This window comes from Bos taurus, chromosome 5 (assembly GCF_002263795.3).
Source record: "Bos taurus isolate L1 Dominette 01449 registration number 42190680 breed Hereford chromosome 5, ARS-UCD2.0, whole genome shotgun sequence".
Taxonomy (NCBI): Eukaryota; Metazoa; Chordata; class Mammalia; order Artiodactyla; family Bovidae; genus Bos; species Bos taurus.
Genome location: NC_037332.1, coordinates 102,472,032 through 102,496,064, shown reverse-complemented (window position 1 = coordinate 102,496,064; position 24,033 = coordinate 102,472,032). Strand labels below are relative to the sequence as shown.

At 43.5% G+C, this 24,033-nt stretch overlaps 2 protein-coding genes across 2 annotated transcripts in view; both read right to left on the bottom strand.

Moving 5' to 3' along the window:
• LOC786796 (antigen WC1.1) overlaps nucleotides 1–24,033 on the bottom strand; it is a 118,566-nt gene that overhangs the window by 7,697 nt on the left and 86,836 nt on the right. The window contains 4 exon segments of the mRNA XM_059887262.1: nucleotides 10–324; nucleotides 400–492; nucleotides 5,856–6,173; nucleotides 6,266–6,574. Coding sequence (XP_059743245.1) covers nucleotides 10–324; nucleotides 400–492; nucleotides 5,856–6,173; nucleotides 6,266–6,574 — 1,035 coding nt within the window.
• On the bottom strand, nucleotides 15,104–18,575 carry LOC132345379 (antigen WC1.1-like). The gene is made up of 2 exons (XM_059887259.1): nucleotides 18,476–18,575; nucleotides 15,104–15,491 (listed from the first exon to the last, which is right to left on the bottom strand). Exons 1-2 carry the CDS (start codon nucleotides 18,546–18,548, stop codon nucleotides 15,106–15,108), a joined length of 459 nt encoding a protein of 152 aa, XP_059743242.1. The 5' UTR covers nucleotides 18,549–18,575; the 3' UTR covers nucleotides 15,104–15,105.

Genomic DNA, 24,033 nt, shown 5'->3' with positions numbered 1-24,033 from the left:
AGCGCAGACCTGAGCAGATGACCCCAGCGTCCTGCTTGTGTCTGCAGTCGTGCTGCCCCCAGCCTCGGGAAGGGCACCTCCACACGTGGGACTCTTTTCCTGTGCAGTTCAGATCGTCCAGCCAGATGGGCCCTGATCCTGCCCCGAAGTGAGCAGACCTCGTGGCATAGAGGGCTTCTCCACAGCCCAGCTGCCTGCACACCACGCGGGCATCGTCCAGGTCCCAGCCGTCATCACAGATGGTGCCCCAGGAGCCCTGGTCAAGGATCTCCACTCTCCCGGCGCAGTGACCGCCCCCGTCCACCAGGCGGAGCTGCCTGCTGTCTGAGGAGAGAGAAATGGGACAATGGGGCATTGACAGGGGAATGAGAAGGGTCTTCTGTTCTGTGGGACCCTCACCTGAGCAGTAGGGGGCGCTCTCCTCTGGGGATGCTGAGGCCGCTGGTTCAGACACGGGGTACTTGCACTGGGGCAGCACCTGGGTTTGGTTTCCTGCAGAAACAGCAATGATTAGAGAGCTGGGAGGCTGAACAACTGGAAACTGATTTAAGCTAAATAATGATCTAGTGATGGAGCCTGAGATGGGAGCTATAACATAGCAGCAAAGTTAATGTAATTTTAATCTCTATTGAGACTTCTGTGTTTGAGAATGCCAAAATTTTTCTTTTACGCTATGTATTGCCCTAAGAATGAGTTACATGTGTCTTTGTGAATTATGGTTTCCTCACTGTTTATGCCCAGTAGGGGGATTGCTGGGTCAGAAAAGGAAACGGCAATCCACTCCAGGACTATTGCCTGGAAAATCCCACAGACACAGGAGCCTGGTAGACTACAGCCCATGGGGTCGCAAAGAGTCGGACATGACTGAGCGACTTCACTAACACTTCACTTCATGCTAATTTTATTCCTAGGTTTTGAAGGACTGTGGCTCAGATCCTGAACTCTTATTGCCAAATTCAGACTTAAACTGAAGAAAGTAGGGAAACTACTAGACCATTCAGGTATGACCTAAATAAAATCCCTTACGATTATACAGTGAAAGTGAGAAATAGATTCAAGGGATTAGATCTAATAGACAGAGTGCCTGAAGAACTATGGACAGAGGTTCATGACGTTGTACAGAAGATGGGGATCAAGACCATCCCCAAGAAAAAGAAATGCAAAAAAGCAAAATGGCTATCTGAGGAGGCCTTACAAACAGATGTAAAAAGAAGAGAAGCAAAAAGCAAAGGAAAAAAGGAAAGATATACCCATTTGAATGTAGAGTTACAAAGAATAGCAAGGAGAGACAAGAAAGCCTTCCTCAGTGATCAGTGCAAAGAAATAGAGGGAAACAATAGAATGGGAAAGACTAGAGATCTCTTCAAGAAAATTAGAGATACCAAGGGAACATTTCATGCAAAGATGGGCACAATCAAGGACAGAAATGGTATGGACATAACAGAAGCAGAAGATATTAAGAAGAGGTGGCAAGAATACACAGAAGAACTATACAAAACTGATCTTCATGACCCAGATAATCATGATGGTATGATCACTCACCTAGAGCCAGACATCCTGGAATGTGAAGTCAAGTGGGCCTTAAGAAGCATTACTATGAACAAAGTTATTGGAGGTGATGGAATTCCTATTGAGCTATGTCAAATCCTAAAAGATGATGCTGTTAAAGTGCTGCACTCAATATGACAGCAAATTTGGAAAACTCAGCCGTGGCCACAGGACTGGAAAAGGTCAACTTTCATTCCAATCCCAAAGAAAGACAATGCCAAAGAATGCTCAAACTACCACACAATCACACTCATCTCACACGCTAGCAAAGTAATGCTCAAAATTCTCCAAGCCAGGCTTCAACAGTACATGAACCATGAACTTCCAGATGTTTAGGCTGGATGTAGAAAAGGCTGAGGAACCATAGATCAAATTGACAACATCTGTTGGGTCATCACAAAAGCAAGAGAGTTCCAGAAAAACATCTATTTCTGCTTTATTGACTATGCCAAAGACTTTAACTGTGTAGATCACAACAAAGTGTGGAAAATTCTTCAAGAGATGGGAATACCAGACCACTTGATCTGCCTCTTGAGAAATCTGTATACAGATCAATAAACAACAGTTAGAACTGGACATGGAACAACAGACTGATTCCAAATAGGGAAAGGAGTATGTCAAGGCTGTATATTGTCACCCTGTTTATTTAACTTATTTGCAGAGTACATCATGAGAAATATTGGTCTGGATGAAGCACAAGCTGGAATCAAGATTGCCGGGAGAAATATCAATAACCTCAGATGTGCAGATGACACCACCTTTATGGCAGAAAGTGAAGAAGAACTAAAGAGTCTCTTGATGAAAGTGAAAGAGGAGAGTGAAAAAGTTGGCTTAAAACTCAACATTCAGAAAACTAAGATCATGGCATCTGGTGTCATCGCTTCATATGAGATTGATGGGGAAACAGTTGAAACAATGGCTGACTTTATTTTCTTGGGCTCCAAAATCACTACAGTTGGTGACTGCAGCCATGAAATTAAAAGATGCTTCCTTCTTAGAGTAAAAGTTATGACCAAACCAGACAGCATATTAAAAAACAGAGACATTACTTTACCAACGAAGGTCTGTCTAGTCAAAGCTATGGTTTTTCCAGTAGTCATGTATGGATGTGACAGTTGGACTATAAAGAAAGTTGAGCACCAAAGAATTGATTCTTCTGAACTGTGGTGTTGGAGAAGACTCTTGAGAGTCCCTTGGACTGCAAGGAGATGCAACCAGTCCATCCTAAAGAGATCAGTCCTGAATATTCATTGGAAGGACTGATACTGAAGCTGAAGCTCCAATACTTTGGCCACCTGATGTGAAGAACTGACTGATTTGAAAAGACCCTGACGCTGGGAAAGATTGAAGGCATGAGGAAAGGGGATGACAGAGGATGAGATTGTTGGATGGCATCAATGACTCAATGGACATGAGTTTGAGTAAACTTGGGAGTTGGTGATGGACAGGGAGGCCTGGCGTGCTGCGATTCATGGGGTCACAAAGAGTTGGACACGACGGAGTGACTGAACTGAACTGAACTGAACTGATATTGTTCTCCATAGTGGCTGTATCAGTTTACATTTCCACCAACAGTACAAGAGGGTTCCCGTTTCTCCACATCATGCCCAGTATTAATCGTTGTAGATTTTTTTATAATGACCGTTCTGACAGGTGTGAGGTAATACTTCATTGTAATTTTGATTTGCATTTCAAGAAGGAGGGGATATATGTATACATATAACTGATTCACTCCTTGTACAGCAGAAACTAATACCACATTGTGAAGCAATTATACTCAATTAAAAAAATTATGTTACATTAGCTGTTCTAATCCTAAATCTATCTCTAATTAAAAGATGCAAAATAAAACCTTTTCTGAAGGATTTCTATAATTTTATACTTCTATGTCTGTCATTTTAAAAATGCTTACATAAAAGAGATCTCCTGGAAAACCAAGAGGAAAAAGGAGACATTAGAAAGTATTCCCAAAGGTATTCAGCTACTAGAGTTATCTAGCAGAGAATTTAAGTAGTCGTGATTACAGTGATTATAGAATTAGTTGACAAGATATATCTTGTCAGAAAAATGATAACAAGAAAACAAATAAAAATTCTAGAGCTGAAACTTAATAACTGAAATTAAGAACTAGAGAATGAGTGTATCAGCACATTAGATCAGCACAAGGTAGAAACTGTAAAATAGAAGATCAGAGGACAAATATTCATCTATTTAGAATGCAGCTCACATGGTAAGTGTCCCGGTTATATTGCTATATAACAAAGTTTTCCAAAAATGTTAGTAGCAGTAGGAAAAAAAAAACCAAACAACTTCATTTTACTTAAGACTTCCCAGGTCAGTAACTTGGGACAGACAAACTTGGCAGTTCTGTCTTGGGATTTTCATGTGGCTGCACTTAGATGTCATCTGGGGCTGAAGTTGTCTGAGAACTTGACTGAACTGTGGTTACATAAGGAAATTCCCTGTAGTATTTCAAGGGTAAAGGGACATCATGTCTGCAATCTAATTCAGAAAGATTTTACATATTCAGGGAGAAATGGGGCGAGAGGCAAACCAAGAGGAAAAGAGAAAGACAGAAACAGACAGAGAAAGGAAGACTAAAGCAAAATACCAACACTGGGAAATCCAGGTGAATGTCATCTGGAAAGTTTTATTCTTGCAATTATTCTTGCAACTTTTCTGTAAATCTCAAATTAGCTCAAAAGAAAAAAAATTAAAAGGTGAAAACAAGTCAGAGAGAATTCATTGCTCAGACACTTACACAGGGAAAAAAAAAAATACTAGTAACATCAAAAAATAAAATGCCTAGGAGACAAAACCCAGTAAAAGATGAGCAAATCTTCTGAGAGAAATTCAAGACCAAATTGAATAGAGGAATGTATGATGTCAGTGAGTTGGAAAACTCAAAATTACTACAGTCAATCATCCTCAAATTTATATTTAGATTAAATCAAATCGCAGTCAAAATACCTTATGCTTTTTTGGTGAAAAATGATAAGCTGACTCACAAGTTTATACAAAATGCAAAGACCAAAAACAGCCAATGTGGTTGGCAAGACAAGCAATGAAGACTAAGTATAAAGTAATTCCTATAAATTAAAAGTTTCATACTTATTATAAAATTACAATAATTAATAAAACATTCAAGGGTGTACAAATGATACAATGGAACAGAGTAGAGAGTCTCAAAAAATACTCAGACAACCATTCCCTTCTGTTTATGACAAAGTGGCAGTGCAATCTGGAACAGTGTCTTTTCAGAAAGATCTGGGTCAATTGGATGTCTGTATGAACTCTGACAATTATCTTACATAGATATCCACATCAGAAGGAGAGCACAACATGCAAGAGATAAATAATTAAACTTCTATAAAATACTCTCAGAGAATGTTTTTATGGTGTAGGCAGAGTTATTACAACACGGGAGACCTGGGTTCAATCCCTGGGTTGGGAAGATCTCCTGGAGAAGGAAATGGCAACCCACTCCAGTCTTCTTGCATGGAAAATACCATGGATGGAGGAACCTGGTAGGCCAGAATCGGACACGACTGAGTAACATTTACTTTACTTTAGAGTTATTTGTAAAGGGATATGAGAAGCACTAAGGGCTTCCCTGGTGGCACAGTGGTAAAGACTCTGTCTGCCAGCACAGGAAATGCAAGAGACTCAGATTCAATCCCAGGATTGGAAGATCCCCTGGAGGAGGAAATGGCACACCACTCCAGTATTCTTGCTGGGAAATCCCACGGACAAAGGAACTTGGTGGGCTACAGTCCATGCCACGGCAAAGACTGTAGGCACTGTAGCCAAATGACAGAGCGACTGAGCAAGTGACTCAAACATTAAATAAATTAGATAAAATAAATTAAATAAATTAGATACAAAAGAAAACATACTGAAAAATTTTATATACACTTCAAACACTGATGAAGTATTCTACGGTAGAAGTTAGTAAGCAATTTTCACTGGAGAGGAGGGAGAGGACAGTTATGGGGAGGCAACAATAATTCCGTGGTGCTGGGAATGTTCTCTTTGTTGACTTGGACTGGAGAACATGACTGAAGTCTAACTTACTGCTTATACATTGTTTTCTATGACCATGTGTAAATAACACTGTTGTTTAAAAATATATTATTCCCCTTCATACTTTTTGCCCTGACCTGAAAAATAAACGAAGAATAAGAAGAACCATATTTCACCATGGAATATCTGACTATTGAAGCCAGTTTTCCCTCACTCTCTGCTCTTAGAGACGTTTCACTCCAGGAGCATCCCGAGTACCAGTAGCCCTTGTCCCTCTCTCTTACCTGAGCAGATCACAGAGGCTGTGTTGCCATGGGAACAGTCAGGGACACCCAGGGCAGTCACAGGGCACTCCCACAGGAAGGACTCCACCCCCAAGCAGTGAAATCGGACTGTTGAGATCTGATCAACTCCTTCCATAAAGTGTGGTCCTCTGGGGGTGGAGATGGCAACTCCACAGCCGAGCTGATGACAGACAACATTGGCATTGGCCAGAGTCCAGTGGGAGGCACAGAGCGCTCTCCATTGTCCAGAAATGTTCATCTCCACCTGCCCCTCACACTGAAAGGAGCCGTTTGTCATGAGCCGGACTTCTGAGTATGCTGGATATGAGATGACAGGATTTCAGCAAAATCTCATGATTTATCACCTGAACAGAGTGTGTAGGGAGGTTAAGTCCTGACATGTATATTACCTGAACAGACAACTTGAGCAGCTCCACTGTGGTGACAAGTGCCCCCTGGACAGGGCATTCTGGGGCAGGACCAGAGCTCAGGCTCCTTCCCCTCACACCTGAACTCTTCAGCCCAGACCTGGCCATCTGACTCCCTGAAGGGCACGTGTCCCAGGACAGACACAGCCTTGCCGCATCCCAGCTCTGCACAAATGACCTGGGCAGTGGGGAGTGCAAAGTTCCTGTCAGACACTGGGATCCAGTCTTGTTCGGAATGCACTTCAACTCGCCCAGAGCAAGGTCTAGCTCCTCCAGCTAGACGCACAAATCCTGAGAGAAAAACAACAAACCTAGTCAATGTTCATGGACCTTGCTTGATAATTGAAAACAATATGTCCCGGGCATCACTGTAAAAACTTTTATTTCCTAGGACAGGGAAAGGGGAGAGAATTTGACAGTTATCATCATAACTGGATTTTCATGTGCAAGTCTCTGAAGAGAAATCCAGAAGGATTACAGGGTCAGTTTGATGGCTGAATCCCAAGAACATATACTTTGAGATTGGTTAAAAATGTGAATTCCTTGGTCTTGGAGCCTGGACAGATCTGGCCTAAGACAAATCACTGGAACAGCTGAATACCAGGAACACATATTTTAGCACTGGTTGGAGAAGAAAATTTCTTATTTAGAAGGCTGGGGCCTACAGACCCAAGGACACTGTATAATAGTTGAGCACTTAAACTTGAATGCAGAGATATGCAGAACACAACCCACCCAGAGGGATGTGGGATATGAGATTAGAGATGTATCATCCAGACAAGGTTAGAAAGCTTTGCTGAGACTTCTGGGGCTAATATTCTGATCAGTTTTCTCTCCCAAGAGCTAGTCTTCAAGTGACTTAGGTTATGGAAAATCATGAGGCTGTATCCATGAGCGCATGCCAACTTCTAGACAGATGACAGCTCCAGTAAAGAAATATGGATATTATAACTAATTGGCACCATATTTTTTCCAAAAGTTTGGTGATAACAATTTCCAAGAATTTATTAGGTTGCCTCAGTGGAAAATAAGATGAGTTAAGAAAGCTCAGAGAGTCATAGAGAGGGGTGTTCAGTTCAGTTCAGTCACTCAGTCATGTCCAACTCTTTGTGACCCCATGGATTGCAACACACCAGGCCTCCCTGTCCATCACCAACTCTGGAAGCTTGCTGAAACTCACGTCCATCGAGTCAGTGATGCCATCCAACCATCTCACCCTCTGTCATCCCCTTCTCCTCCTGCCCACAATCTTTCCCAGCATCAGGGTCTTTTCAAATGAGTCAGCTCTTTGCATCAGGTGTCCAAAATATTGGAGTTTCAGCTTCAACACCAGTCCTTCCAATGAATATTCAGGACTGATTTCCTTTAGTACTGACTGGCTGGATCTCTTTGCTGTACAGGGACACTCAAGAGTCTTCTCCAACACCACAGTTGAAAAGCATCAATTCTTTGGCTCTCAGCTTTCTTTACAGTCTAATTCTCACATCTATACATGACTACTGGAAAACCATAGTGGGGGCATGGTCCTGACCATCTCTCTTGAAATCCCAGGATTTGTCAATGAACCTGGGGGAGAGGGAGTTCTCAATGAGAGTTTCCCAGACAGCTGAGTTTGCAGATCATCTCCTATTAGAGATCTTTCTTCTGAGACAGGAGTTGTAGAAAATGCAAAGGGGTGACAGTAATTGATTTTAATACCACCATTGTACTAATTCTGTATTCCTATCAACAGAAAAATTTGCATTCTTCTCAAGCACAAATGGCATGTTCTCCTGGCTAGATGACATGCTAGGTACAAACAAGTTTGAACAAATTCAAGATCAGCATCATTCCAAGTATCTTTATGACCACAGTGGAGTGAAACTAAAATTCAGTGATGACAAGAAAACAGGAAAATTAATGAGTACCTAAAAATTAAACAACACACTCTTATTTGAAGATTGCCTTTTCTATTTCCATAAACAATGCCATTGAGACTTTGATAGGGATTGCATCAAGTCTGTACTCACTTCGAATAGCATAGATATTTAACATTAATTATTCCAATCTGTGAACACAGGATGGAGAAGGCAATGGCACCCCACTCCAGTACTCTTGCCTGGAAAATCCCATGGACAGAGGAGCCTGGTAGGCTGCAGTCCATGGGGTCGATAAGAGTCGGACATGACTGAGTGACTTCACTTTCACTTTTCACTTTCATGCATTGGATAAGGAAGTGGCAACCCACTCCAGTGTTCTTGCCTGGAGAATCCCAGGGACGGCAGAGCCTGGTGAGCTGCCGTCTATGGGGTCGCACAGAGTTGGAGATGACTGAAGCAACTTAGCAGCAGCAGCAACAGTGAGCACAGGATGACTTTTCATTTATTTGCCTCTTACTTAATTTCATTCAAGAATGTTTTGTAATGTTAAAAGAAGCTGGAATGATGCCAAAACAAAAATAAGAAGAAGGATGAGGAGGAGGTAAAGGAGAAGGAAGAAGAGAATGGAAATGACAGGAAGGAAGCAGTTAAAAAGCAAGGCATAATTTGGAAAGTTCCAAGTTACAAAAGCCTCACAATGGATAAAATATATAACATTTGGGAAAATACTAGTTGAATAAGCTTTTTGCATATTATATCACATCTAGATGTTTCTCACATCTACCACATAATCCTACCATCAATTCTCATTTCTTCCACTTCAGACAAGCAAACATCATCTTAAAAGATATGGATGGATAGAAAAGAAAAGAAAAAAAATGGAAGCACCTGCTGTAGAATGGAGTGTAAGTGAGGCATGTGGCAGGTAAGGTGGGCTCACAGGAAGCTTTGAAACTAAAGGAGGAAGACTAAAATAAAAATTTGTGAGTTGGTCATCATAGGAACACATTTTGAAGAAAATGAAGGTAACTCAATTAAAAAAAAATTTAATTCATCATGTACAATTCCCTGGTTTCTGAGTGTGTTCTGATTACTTATTTCTAAAGTTCTTTCCAGTAAAGGACTATCTAACAATTCTCAGTATTGAATGGGAAAAAAAAAAAACTATACTAGAATTTCCAAAAAATAAAAATATAACCCATACCACATTGATTGCTCTTTGTTAAGTCGCTTCAGTCGTGTCCGACTCTGTGTGACCCTGTAGATGGCAGCCTCCTCAGTCCTTGGGATTCTCCAGGCAAGAATGCTGGAGTGGGTTGCCATTTCCTTCTCCAATGCATGAAAGTGAAAAGTGAAAGTGAAGTCGCTCAGTCGTGTCTGACTCTTTGCGACCCCATGGACTGCAGCCCACCAGGCTCCTCCGTCCATGGAAGTTTCCAGGCAAGAGTACTGGAATGGGGTGCCATCAGCTTCTCTGGATTGCTCTTTAAGCAATCACTAAAAACAGATTCAGAAATTACAGAAATGATTGAATTGGCTGATAAAGTATTTAAATCACTAATACAAATTGCTTAATGAAGCATAAAAATAAACAGAGAAATGAAACTAGAAAAAAACAAATGGAACTTGTAAAATTGAAATTTATACTAACTGAAATAATTATTTGGATTAATTTAACAAGAGATCATGAACTCCTTATTTCAAAATTCAGACTTAAATTGAAGAAAGTAGGAAAAACCACTAGACCATTCAGGTATGACTAAATCAAATTCCTTATGATATACAGTAGAAATGACAAATATTTCAAGGGACTAGATCTGATAGAGTGCCTGAAGAACTGTGGATGGACATTAGTGACATTGTACAAGAGGCAGTAATCCAAAACATCCCCAAGAAAAAGAAATGCAAAAAAGCAAAATGGCTGTCTGAGGAGGCCTTACATATAGCTGAGTAAGAAGAGAAGCTAAAGGCACTGGTGAAAAGAAAAGATACCCATTTGAATGCAGAGTTCCAAAGAATAGCAAGGAGAGATAAGAAAGCCTTCCTCAGTGATCAATGCAAAGAAAAAGAGGAAAACAATAGAATGGGAAGACTAGAGATCTCTTCAAGAAAATTAGAGGTAACAAGGGAGCTTTTCATGCAAAGATGTTCACAATCAAGGACAGAAATAGTATGGGCCTAACAGAAGCAGATGAAATTAAGAAAAGGTGGCCAAGAATACACAGAAGAACTGTACAAGCCAAGCTTCAACAGTAGGTGAACCGAGAAATTCCAGATGTTCAAGCTGGATTAAAAAAGGCAGAGGAACCAGAGATCAAATTGCCAATATCCACTGAATCAAAGAAAAAGCAAGACAGTTTCAGATAAAACATCTTCTTCTGCTTTATTGACTACACCAAAGCCTTTGACTGGGTGGATCACAACAAACTGTGGGAAATTCTTAAAGAGATGGGAATACTGGACCACCTTATCTGCCTCCTGAGAAATCTGTATGCAGGTAAAGAAGCAACAGTTAGAACAGGATATGGGAAAACAGACTGGTTCCAATTTGGGAAAGGAGTATGTCAAGGCTGTATATTGTCAGCCTGCTTATTGAACTTTTACACAGAGTACATCATGGGAAATGGTAGGCTGGATGAAGCTTGAGCTGGAATCAAGATTGCCAGGAGAAATAGCAATAACCTCAGATATGCTGCTGCTGCTGCTGCTAAGTCGCTTCAGTCGTGTCCAAATCTGTGCGACCCCATAGACAGCAGCCCACCAGGCTCCCCCGTCCCTGGGATTCTCCAGGCAAGAACACTGGAATGGGTTGCCATTTCCTTCTCCAATGCATGAAAGTGAAAAGTGAAAGTGAAGTCGCTCAGTCATGTGTGACTCTTAGCGACCCCATGGACCGCAGCCTACCAGGCTCCTCCGTCCCTGAGATATGCAGATGACACCAACCTTTTGGCAGAAAATGAAGAACTAAAGAGCCTCTTGATGAAAGTGAAAGAGTTCAAAGTTTGGCTTAAAACTCAACATTCAAAAAACGAAGATCGTGGCATCTGGTCCCATCTATTCATGGCAAATTAATGGGAAAACAATGGAAAGAGTGACAGACTTTATTTTCTTGGGCTCCAAAATCACTGCAGACCGTGGCCTCAGCCATGAAATTAAAAGAGCTTGACCCTTGGAAGAAAAGCTATAACCAACCTTCTGCTGCTACTGCTAAGTCGCTTCAGTCGTGTCCGACTCTGTGCGACCCCATAGACAGCAGCCCACTAGGCTCCTCTATCCCTGGGATTCTCCAGGCAAGAATACTGGAGTGGGTTGCCATTTCCTTCTCCAATGCATGAAAGTGAAAAGTGAAAGTGAAGTCGCTCAGTCATGCCTGACTCTAAGCGACCTCATGCCTGCAGCCTACCAGGCTCCTCCGTCCCAGCATTAAAAAGCTGAGACATTACTTTGCTAACAAAGATCCATCTAATCAAAGCTATGATTTTTCCAGTAGACATGTATGGATGTGAGAGTATTTGGCAAAACTAATACAATTATGTAAAGTTTAAAAATAAAATAAAAAAAAGAAAGCTGAGTGCTGAAGAATTGATGCTTTTGAACTGTGGTGTTGGAGAAGACTCTTGAGAGTCCCTTGTACAGCAAAGAGATCCAATCAGTCAGTCCTAAAGGAAATCAGTCCTGAATATTCTTTGGAAGGACTGATGCTGAAGCTGTAACTCCAATACTTTGGCCACCTGATCCAAAGATCTGACTCACTGGAAGACTCTGATGCTGGGAAAGATTGAAGCCAGGAGGAGAGGATAAGATAAGTAGTTCTGACTTTCTGTTTGAGGCAATGCAAGTCCCATGACAAAGTAAAAACATTTAACTGCTGGAAAAGTGAAAGCGAAGTTGCTCAGCTGTGTCTGACTCTTTGCACCCCATGGACTGTAGCCCACCAGGCTCTGCTATCCATGGGATTTTCTAGGCAAGAATACTGGAGTAGGTTGCCATTCCCTTCTCCAGCGGATCTTCCTGACCCAGGGGTTGAACACTGGTCTCTGGTAGTGCAAGCAGACTCTTTACTGTGTGAGCCATTGGGGAAGCCCTGTAAAACCATATGCTGTCTATAAATATATATGTTTAAATATAAGCACAGAAACAAATTATTAATAAAGAGGTAAAAATTATACACTATGCACAAAACTGTAGTGTTTATATTAGTATCATATAAAGTAAGAGTATAGGCAAAGAATATATTCAGAGAGAGAGAAGAAATATTTTATGATGATAAAATACAAAAGAAATTATGTGTATCAAAATTAGTGGGCTAACGTTAAAGTGGTGGCTAGAAGAAAATTTGGAAAACTGATGCTTCCTTGATGCCTACATTAGAAAAAAACCAAAGCTGAATGAAATGATCTAAGATTCCATTTCATGGATCTACAAAAATAACAACAAATCATAAGCAAAAAAGAGGAACAAAAACTGAGAACAGAAATCAATTAAATAGAAATCAAACATACAATGAAGAAATCAACAGAGTCAACTGGTGAATTTAATGATATGAGATATGAGCACATTTTACTCAATTTCAAAAATTTCGGCAAAATAGGCCAAGTCCTTGAAAAGCACAACTCAACAGAACCTGATACCAAAAAAGGGAAAATCTGATTGGTCCTATATTTGCTAAAGAAATAGATTCAATATTATAAAAACTTTCCACTAATAAAATGGCAACCTTCAATGGCCAGCACTTCCAGAAGGCTCAGAAATGACTCCCACATCAAGATAAAGGAAGAGAGGGCAGTAAGCAAGGGTACACAGAGGTTGTGGTGAATGTAGTAGTTGACCTGGATCAGGAACCCACCCTCCCCTCCTGTAATCCTTGCATCTTCGTCCCCTCATCATTTTGCACTTCTGTACTGCAGTCCCTCTCAGCTTGTGAAGCCATCCCAAACCTTTGTCTTGAAGCCTTTGAAGTCCACTTTTTAATTCAAACAAACTCCTGTACATTCTTCTCAAGTGATTGTTTCTACTCTGGATTTTTCCTGCTTCACTTCCAACAATCCACTAAAGAGGCTGAGATTTCTCTTCCATACCTGACTCCTAAGACTGAGAGGAATAAACTCCGAGACTTCAATTCCACTGAGAAAACTGAACAGATGTGCTATTCTATTCTTATCTCTGGTGCATCACCACTGTTTTGACTTACCTTCACATTATTAAAACATGTCTGAAAATAGAGAAAAGACAAATGAGTGGGAGGAAACTCATGACAAAGACATTCATAGAAGTAAGCTGGAATTGTCCATAAATGTATGAGAGCTGAAGTTGGAGCAATAGTGGTCAGGGAGTACAGACCACAGTCATGGCTTAAATGCCAGACTACTCACAAATCTTATTTTAAAATGCATCTTAATTGGAATTAATATCAAGACATCAATTTTCTTAAAATCATCACTAGGAGCTCCAGCAGCACACAGTCCATTTTAACTTAGATGCTGATTTATCAAAATAAAGCAGAGCCTCCTGTAGTGTCTCCAGAAGTTTATCTTCAGGCGAAACCATGACTAGGACATTTTGCCAATAAGGAATGTCACTTGAAATGTTGGAAAACATTAAGGCTTTCTTAAAGCAAAAATTATAATAGAAAGTCAAATCTCCTTGAAAATAATAGTTTTTGAGGGTAATACTGTAAAAAAGAAGGTGGATGAAAACTTTTGAGGAGATGAACAGGTTTATGGCATGGGTGTTGTAATAGTTTCACAGATGTATACTGATTTGCGAACTTATCATATTGAAAACATTAAATATGTACAGTTTTTGTTTGTCAGTAATGCCTGGATAAAGTATTTTCTAAAAAGAAAAATAATTGTTTTCTTAGGGGGTCTCAACTAGTATCATCAAAAATCTGCTGAAAGTGGGATTAGAAAAGATCACCTTTCCATCAATCTTCTCCAACATAACCAAAGAGCTAATTGGCTGTGGCTCTTAGGGACCCACTGCAGATGTCCTCAGGGCTCCCAGGTCCCACCATCCCATCAAGTGGGGTGACCCTTTCCTGAGACTCAGCCACCTTCCTCAGGGAATTCACTGTGATTTCTGACTCTTCCTCCAATCCAGCTGCTCTGATAGATTAACATCCTGGCCATCTCATCCACCATTGTGATAACAACTGAGATGTTCTTAGTTCCTGAGACCACCCATTCACACTCCAGTTTCACTGCTGTCTTTACCGCCTCCAATTTGGCACAAGTCAGTTACACTTAGACAACACTGAACACTTCTTATGAGTCACTTCAGGTTCTTTTAGCCTCACTGCCTTAGCACTTGCTTTGTTCCAGCTACTGTGGTATAAATTTCAAAGCTTCATATTTTTCTGCAGCTTCAACATCCCCACATAAAGATATGAGCTCCCCACCCAGGTGAGCAGGTGCACCAGTGTGATGAGACTATCCCCTGCCAGAAGTCCCCCTTCTTGCCACCCCTGACTGACTGTGACCTAGTGACATTCAAACACATCAGTGAAATCCCCTCGTGTCTTTTCCCTTGTGTAACTGCATCTTGACCCACAGTACTGTCACTGGTCCCTGGATCTTCACGCCACATTTTGGTTAAGACTGCTAGGCTGAGCTTGTTCTATTGGCATCTCCCCATGAACTGACCTGATGGTACTCTTTCTTTTTCATAGGACAGATAATAATTCCTAGGAACATGAATACAATAAAATTTGCTTGCCTGCATCTCTCCTATATACCATCCTGTAGCTGCACTTCTTAAACCATCCTAAAAAAGAATAAAAAGCAGCTACCATGATAAAACTAACTCAGACAGGTCCAACCCAGAAGTTGGTCTGGAACCTTTACTGGTCAAGTCCAAGCAATTCCTTCTGCTCCCTTGAGCACCCAATGCTCTAGGAATCATGTGGGACTGAGGTCTTCACCCAAGTAGACTCTAAAGGCTGTGATCCATATTCTCACATAGTTATTCTGGAATCAGACCAAAGCTTTTGCTGCTGGGGACCCCCACCCAGACCAGGCAGGACTCACCTGAGCAGACTGCTCCAGCATCCCAGTCATGAATGAAACCATCCTCACTAAAGTCTCTAATACTAGAATATTGACATTCAGTGAGAGCTGATTCTGTTCCCCCACATAAAACATAGTAAAACCAAATGGGGCCAGCTGCTGGTCCAAAATAAGCACCTCGAGGAGCCTCAACAGCAGCTCCACACCTCAGCTGTCTGCACACCACAGCCGCCTCCTCCAAGCCCCAACCATAATCATTCACTGTGCCCCATTGTCCTTGATGCTTCACTTCTACTCTCCCCTCGCAGCGGTGGGTTCCATCCTTCAGCCTCAGCTCCAGATCTGCAAGAGAGACACAGACAGAGGGCACAGGAGAGATTTTAGGAGACAAGGCAATGGTATAAATATTTTAAAAATGAGCTGAGAGTAAAAATTACCTATATATAGTATTTGTTGACTTATGTGGTACACATATTCCCACCGTGGCCAACTCTAAGCTCCCAATGTGCCATCACTGAACCTGGAGCAGGAAGGGATGCACCAGGTGTTTCTCATGAGCCTGTAGAACCAGCTCCAGGGACACCACCGAGGACAGGCCTTCAGAGACTCTGGATGCTGCCCTCCCTATAGATGTGCCCAATGGCACTAGGGCCCAGCTTCCCCATCTCAGTTACAGCTCGTGGCCCCAGATCCAGGGAGGAATCCTCCCTCTCTTTCCCTGTCCATAGGGAGCATCTCATCCAGCTCAGGAACAGAGGGCTGGGGTAACAGGCTCTGAAATGTCTCAGTTATTCCTTCTGCCTGTGTTCATGTCCTTGTGTAATCCCCACACTTGTGTGTATCTAGTAACATGAGTCTAACAAATGGAATTTGGCAAAAGTGATGAGGTTTCACTTAAGAGATTAGGATTCAAGACGACTCTGGAGCTTTCTGAAAATCTGCTTCCCAGGTTATTACCCAAAGTTTGGGTAGAATAAAATCCCCTGCTTTTCTCCTTAACAAAATTGTTAATTGATTTTTCAGCAACATGCCTAACATCAGTGATTAGGAAAGTATACTGCATTTCAATTATAAGATAAAATAATTGTAGGATTTAAATTTTCTATGTTATTCCTGGAATATCCTATCTTTTGTAATTCCATCAATACAATGGACTTCCTAAGCAGTGCAAAGAATCTGTGTGCCAGTGCCAGAGACAAAAAAAGATGCAGATTCAATCCCTGGGTCAGGAAGATCCCCTCAGGAGGGCATGGCAACCCACTGCGGTATTCCCACCTGGAGAATCCCATTGGACAGAGAAGCCTGGTGGCTACAGTCCATGGGGTCACAAAGAGTCAGACACAATTGAATGCACACATACACACATCAAAACAATAAAAAATTTTTACTGTGTAAAAGCAGCATAATTAACAATATTAATATATACAGATGTGCAAAATATATTGTTAACTTTTAAAAACATGTTATAAAAATATTATATATTGAATTATCTAATCTTGGGGGGTCTACATTATTGTGTATAATAACATCAATTATGCTTCAAGGAATAATTTTTTGGCAATGTCCATCATGAATTTCCTGGTAAAAACTCTTGTAATGTCTGCCCAGCTCAGCAATCATCAAATGCTCACAAATGCCTAGACTACTGTTTTATAAGGAGCAAGTTCAATGTCATATGAAGTAGAAGAAAATTTTAGTAGGAAATCACTGAACAGTGTTGTTTCAGGAAAAATAAAAAGAGTACTTCCTTGGGCAAAATGCTCTTGCTTCATAAGTAACATCTCAGGAAACTTCCAACAGTTGTCCTCGTAAGTGTGGGGACTTGCATCTGAACACATGTTGTCTCACCCCTCAGGGGATCAAAACCCACCTCTGCCCTCCAGAGCTCTCAGGAGAAGATGCTTCACCAGCATCTACCCAGCTTTTGAGAAGCAGAGACATGGAGGGAGGGGGCTTTCCAAGGAGAGCTGTGAACTGGAGGCTGAGGTCTAGGGGACAACAGTGAGCTCTGAGAGGAGACAGGGCTGCACTGAGTCTCAGTGGACCAGCACCCACATCTGAGAGAGCTGCCTCCTCCAGGCTGGAGACCAGATTCTCTGCAGCTGTAGCCCTCACTGGTTGAGAGGATGGTTTCCCTGTCCTCTCACTCAGGGGAAACCAGGTCCAGGGAGGGACAGGAGAGGGCACAAGAGAGAAAGAGCTCCCCACAGAGTCACAGCAGATTCTGGGAGGGGAAAGGACCATTCCAGGCCCTCGTAACATCAGGAAACAAGTTACAGGGGCCAGGGCAGGGACTCGGGAACTTATACACCTGGGGCTGCACATCAACTAAACTCTACAGGCAAGAGGTTCTCTCTCCTGGCTGCGGGCCTCTCTGCTTCACAATGGACACCTGGTGGGAATGGATTAGGTCAGCAGGCAGAGCCTCTCACAGAGCCCAGTGCTGGGCAGACGCGTCTACAAGCAGAGGGGAGCTGGGGGATGGGGGAGGGGAGTCAGAGAGAAGCAGGCAGGTGCACAATTATCTCTGATCTGCAGCAGCCATGACACCCAGCCCTGTGGGACCCTGTGTGCTTCACAGACCAACAGACTCAGTCCCTGCTCAGCAGCCCTATTCCTCTCACACAGACTGGCTCCACACACCCTCACACACCATCACACACCCTCACACACAGACACACACAAGCTCTTCACACACTCCACACACACACATCCTCACACACTCCTCACACACCCTGCAAACACACATACCCTTGTACACAAACTCCTCACACGCTCCACACACACACACATCCTCACACACACGCATCCTCTCTCACACATACACACACTCACACACTCATCACACACTCCTGCAAACACACATATCCTTGCACACAAACACAAACTCCTCACACACAGACACACACACACACAAGCACAGAGCCTACAGGAGCATAGACACAGGAAATACGGGGACCCAGGGGCAGTGCTCACACACCAGACACGTGGAGTGTGTGGGAACAGCCCAGAGTCCCAGCTGAGGTCAGTGGCTGTAACTTCCACACACTGGGAGCCATTAGGACTCCTAGAAGCTCCCTAAAGACAAGGGAGACAGTGGAAGGACTCAGGATAACCCAGCTCGGTCCAGACCAAACCTCACTGCTCTTTAAAATCTGCTGCTACGACCAGTGGACCCCGCACAGGAGAGGGACCAGTATTTTCAGTCAGCATGGCTCCCTTTTGGTCAAAAACACTGAGGCTCGGCTCCAGAACTCCATATACCTTTCCCTTCATCAAGGCATTCACTCCCTGCTGTGGACCCAGGACAGAGGGGTAGCTCTTACCTTGACCACCCACCATGGTGCCAAGGAGGAGGACACAGAGTCCCTGCAGGGAGAGGTGTCTGCCCAGAGCCATCCTGACCCCACGTCCTCAAGGTCAGTGTCCCAGCTGCAGGATCAGCCTAAGAGGAGGTGTCAGGGTACCGACCGGGGTCTATATAGACCACCCCTTAAACCCTCCCTCGTGAGAGCCAATAGCGACACCTCTCACCATTTCAGGCACTATCGGAGGCTGCATCTGCCCCTGTCTGCAACTCAGACACCAATAAGCTTCTGAATCTTCAACATCTCCTTATATGAGCAATACGGTCCTTTGACCTCCTGTTTCCGTGGTCCTGAGAGCCAGGCCCCATGGCCGGTGCTGGTGTAGAAAAGTTGCATTAAGTCACACGAGTGACTCTCTCTCCCCTGCTCACCCTGGCCAGCATATACAGACTGTGAGATCTCACATGGTCAGGGTTTGGGATCAGTTGGCCCATGAAGAATAAGTTTGGTGGAATCAGGCATTGATATTTCCCAGGGCTGGGCTCAGGGACAAAGAAGAGAACTGTAAACAGGCTGAAAATACACGCGTGATTATCAGGTCAGCAGAAATGAGGACAGGAGCACAGGAACTCACAGGTGAGCATGGAGGGGGTGAGGTGGGAACCATTGAGTTGGGGGGATGAGATTGCTGGTTATTCCCCGCTTCTTAGAATGATCTGGAGACAAGGTCCTGGAGCACAGGGGTGTCATAAGAACACAGGGCTTTGACAGAACCTTCCCTCGTGGCTCAGATGGTAAAGAATCTTCCCACAATGCAGGAGACACAGGTTCAATTTCTGGGTTGGGAAGATCTCCTGGAGGAGGAAATGGCAACCCATTCCAATATTCTTGCCTGAAAATCTCACAGAGGAGCCTGGTGGGCTCAAAGAGTTGGACACAACATGACTGAGTAATTAACACTTTTTGACTGAACCTAACTATTCCGGTCACGGATCTTTCTTAGCCCCTAAGACCACTCTGTCCTTGGGCTATGTCACTTGGGCTATACTCCCCTTCTGCAGAGTGAGAGGGGATGTGGTCTTCTGTATTTACAGACCCAACCCCTCTTCTCTTTGCAGCCACCCAGGGGCAGCAGTCCTGCCCCGAGAGCCACCTGCTGATGCACTTGCGCCATGTTTCCTCCTGCAAAACACAAGCTCAGTGCAGAGATTAGAATGTGTGCAGGAGAACTCCCGTTAGACTTGGTCCAGAGAGGCCCTGCCCTGGATACTGCATTGCCCAAGACATTGCTCTGGATGCTCCCAGCCAGCCTCTCACCAGGGAGAAGTTTTCATGAGGAGACACCCACACCCAGAGGGAGTCCCTGCTATCCCCCCTTCTAAACCCCTTCAGGGATCTCAGAACAGGAATTCCTACCCAAATGGAGCCCAGGCTGCTTCAAGAACTGTCAGCTTCTTCTCTACACGTCCACTAGAGAAGGGACAACAGGTGAGCAACCTTGGTCCTGAGGGTGACCGAGGCCTGCTATTTGCTGTGGAGGTGGGGATGCAGTTTAGACGAGGGCATCTCAAAGTGTGGTCACTCCAGGCAGCACCAGCAAGACCCAGAAGCTTCGAATAGCCTCTGTGTATCACGTCACAGTCCCTCCAAGTTGTTCTTCTGCACATTGAGGTTTGAAGATGCAGGTTCAGAGGGAATAGACACAGACTGGGCTCAGTGCCTGCTCACAGGCCAGGCCCCTGGCTGTGGGGGAGGAGAGGGGATGGAGGGGAGGACAGGCCTCAGGCTGACTCTCCCCTGCAAGGCCATGATCTAACCCCGGCGCCTTCCAGGCTCAGGTCTCTCTGAGGGGACAGTTTGAAGATGCTCTGGTCACATTCAGGTCATTTCCAGCCCATCTGACACAGTTCCCAGGGCAAGTTTTTAAAATGTCATTCTTTTTTAAAATTTCAATTGCTTCATGAAAAGTTGCAGTCAGTAGACATTTCATATGCTTCTGAGAATAGGATATATTAACAGTTAGCTTCCTTAATGGTAATAATTTATCAATCATTATCAGAAAGGACAAGGAAGAAATGAACAATATGAAGGAAGAAAAATTTTATAGCCTCATTTTTATGTAATTAATGTTACCATAAAGTTTTTTCACATATATTTTGTCCGTATTTCAGATTATTTACTTGTAATTGATACTTAGAACAGGAATTATTATATTTGAAGAATAGAAACTCATTATTTTTCAAATGACAAAAATACTGCATTGTTTTACCATATTGCCACAGAGCACCCAGAAGTATATCTGTTCTCCTCTGAATCTTTCAACCTTCTTGAAAAAGGAAAAGGAAAAAATAAACCTCTCTCTTTCACTCCACTCCAGGTCCAGGTTACTGTCTCTCCCAGGAGTGGCGGAGGTGGGAGTTTTCCAGGTAGAGGCAACGTCTGTGCTAATGGCTTCCCCCAATCAGTACCCCACCCATTTCCCCGGGCTCACTACCTGTCTGTGGGTCAAGTAGACACTGAATCTTTACATAGTCCTAGGTGGTTCTAGCCTTCTGAGTTCCAGATACTTAAATGACCAATTTTTTCAATGAATGTCCAAGGTCAGATTGTAATCCACTCACTGTATCCTTGCACTTGTCCCTCACATGAATGTTTCAGCTTCTGCATGGATGCTGCTGGTCTGACAGCATCGGGCTCCGCTTTGCACGTGTGCAGTTTACAGGATCACCACAAGGTGGCAGAGTTGGGAATGACAAATTCCTGGAAGCTGGTGTCAAGTAAAATTAAAGTGCTTGATATTTTAAAGGTCACGGTTATTATTTTCATATTAAAACATCTTAGAAGAGTCTATTGATGAAGACATCAGTTTCATTGTTTTAACTATAAATAAATTAATTAGAATAGAAATATAGATACTAAAGAAATAGATTAGATAGATGGCCTGACAGATTGATGATAATGACAATAAGTAAATAGAGAGACAGATGCATATATGCATATACACAGTATCTATATATAAGGGCTTCTAGACATACTAAGGCAATGGCACCCCACTCCAGTACTCTTGCCTGGAGAATCCCATGGATGGAGGAGCCTGGTGGGCTGCAGTCCATGGGGTCGCTGAGAGTCGGACACGAATGAGCGACTTCACTTTCACTTTTCACTTTCACGCATTGGAGAAGGAAATGGCAACCCGCTCAGTTGTTCTTGCCTGGAGAGTCCAAGGGACAGCAGAGCCTGGTGGGCTGCCGTCTATGGAGTCACACAGAGTCGGTAACGACTGAAGTGACCTAGCAGCAGCAGCAGCAGACATACTAAATCTTTTTCCATTTATCACATTTCATTTTATGAAATATCCCTTTCTGCTAGTCTCAAAATTAGGCTTCAGGAGAGAAAAAGATTTATATATAAAGGAAATAAAGAGAAAGTAGGAGTCATCATTCAACTCTAGCCCTCCAAAACTGAAGTTTGGGGTCCTGAGAAAAAAATAGATAGTTTAGAAAGTCTAAGAGTTTCTAAACTTCATTTTTCCCCTTTGTATATTGAAAGTTTGGTTTGGTAACATTCAGGACACACTTATAAACCATAACTAAAAAAGATGCAAAATATAATTTAAGGAAACAGCTCCTGACAGAAGGGGAAATAGAAAGCCTTCTGCTAGAGGGTGTCTGCAAGGGAGGGAGCAAAGAAGAGGCAAGTGAAGCAGAGAAGAGAAGGGGTTCATGCTGCCTGCAGCCAGCAGTGACCCCAAATCCTCCATTCTGCATTTAAGAGGAAAAGTGGCAGCAAGAATGGAAGCCCAGGTGGGTTGAGGGGGCAGATCCAAGCAGAAGGGGCTGATGTACAGGGTGGCCATTTCTGCCTTGTTCTGTTTCCACTGATCAGGGAAGCTCCCAGACAGTACCCAGAGAGTAGCACTGTGATGAGTAGAGAGACTGAGAAGGGCCTTAGGGGGAAGCACAGTAGAGCTCCCACCTCAAAACTCAAGATCACCAACATGCTGCCCCCATTCCTCACGGCCCCTCAGGCTCAGGGTTCCCATGGTACAGCCCTGTGGTCCACACAAGTGCACCCTGAGGCCCCCTCACCCTGACTCTCATCATTTCATCTCAGGTGTGGGAAGGATGCACCTGTGACACACACACCCCAGAGTCCCCACCAGCGTTCAGAGATGGATTCACGCTCTCCCCCTCCCATACCTTAAGGTCTCAGCGGGGACAACACGAGGGCACCTGTGGGCAGTCCACAGCCCTGTAACACCTCCACTGGAAGGACCCCTCAACCTGGTCAGTAGACCTAGCTTTTGTGTCCTGCCATGTACCCATCCATCCTCCTTGAGCCTCAGGAGAAAAGACAAGAGAGCACATGCTTTTGTCCCTCTACTTATATGTGCTAGTATCAACCCACCAATCATAGAATTACTTACTTGTCATCTTTTCCTCCCACTCCCAGGTCCCATGATAGAGCCCCATCTCCTTCTATATCAGGATTCTTAACACATTAATGATAATAACTAGTTGTAAGTATCAGAACCAGAATGTAAACTGAGGTGGTGGAGTAGGACCAGGAAATACTCAGTCACTTAGAATTGATGCTCTACTTCCTCTGGGCCCAGAGTCATCATTCCTTACCCAGTTATGGGCTCCACAGCATCACCAGAAACCACGGGACAGACACCTAGAACACAGGATGTGCTTCCTGGGGTCCAGTATCCCTCCCACTGGATGACACATGGATGCATTTAGTAAAACAGGCACAAAGTCTCACCTCGGGATGGAGATCTCACAGGTAAGACACTGCTAGGGGCTCCTGGTACAGGGAGGGGTGGGCTGGAAAGGAGGGGCTAATTTGGGGCTGGCAGGCTGCCCCACAGCACCCTGTACCCCAGAACTGGGAATGCAGGTCAGCATGGACCAACTCACTCTCAGATGAAGGCACATCTTCTCTGACACATAAGGAAATCTCAGTGTCCAATCTCATCAAAGGTTTGAAGAAGGAATGCTTTAGGGAGGACTCCAACCAGCGGTGTCCACAGTGGACTTGAGAGAGTGCAGTGCAGGGGTCAGGAGAACGGAGTCAGTCTGCCCTGTCCTGACTCAGAGCTCAGCCACATACCATGTGTGAGACATTGAACAGGGTTCTTACACTCTGTATAGTGGTTTCATCTGTAAAATTAAGGTTTTTATTGAGTCTAGATAACAGTTTTGGTGAGGATATGTGAGTTGGCATTAGTAAGCATTAATTTTATGGGCTTCCCAGGTGGCACCAGTGGTAAGGAACCCATCTGCCAATGCAGGTAACTCGGGTTCGATCCCTGAGTCGGAAATGCCATTTCCTCTAGATCCCCTCTAGTAGGAAATTGCAACCCATGCCAGTATTCTTTACTGAAAAATTCTGTGGCCAGAGGAGTCTGGCGGCTACAGCCCCTGGGGTGGGACACACCTGAGCATACACAGATACATTATAACTTCTAGCTAACAGTAGTATGTGATAGCACTGGTAGAAAAGCAGTATTATGGCATGACTCTACATTCCATCCGGAGATTCACAGCACTCTAGAACAGGAATTCAATGCT

Bases quoted from the DNA above. Each gene is read 5' to 3' on its own strand.
- LOC132345379 (XM_059887259.1), bottom strand. From the start codon at position 18,548: ATGGCTCTGGGCAGACACCTCTCCCTGCAGGGACTCTGTGTCCTCCTC. The intron at 15,492-18,475 runs GTAAGAGCTACC...TCTCTCTTGCAG, and splicing joins CACCATGGTGGGTGGTCAAG to ATCTGGAGCTGAGGCTGAAG.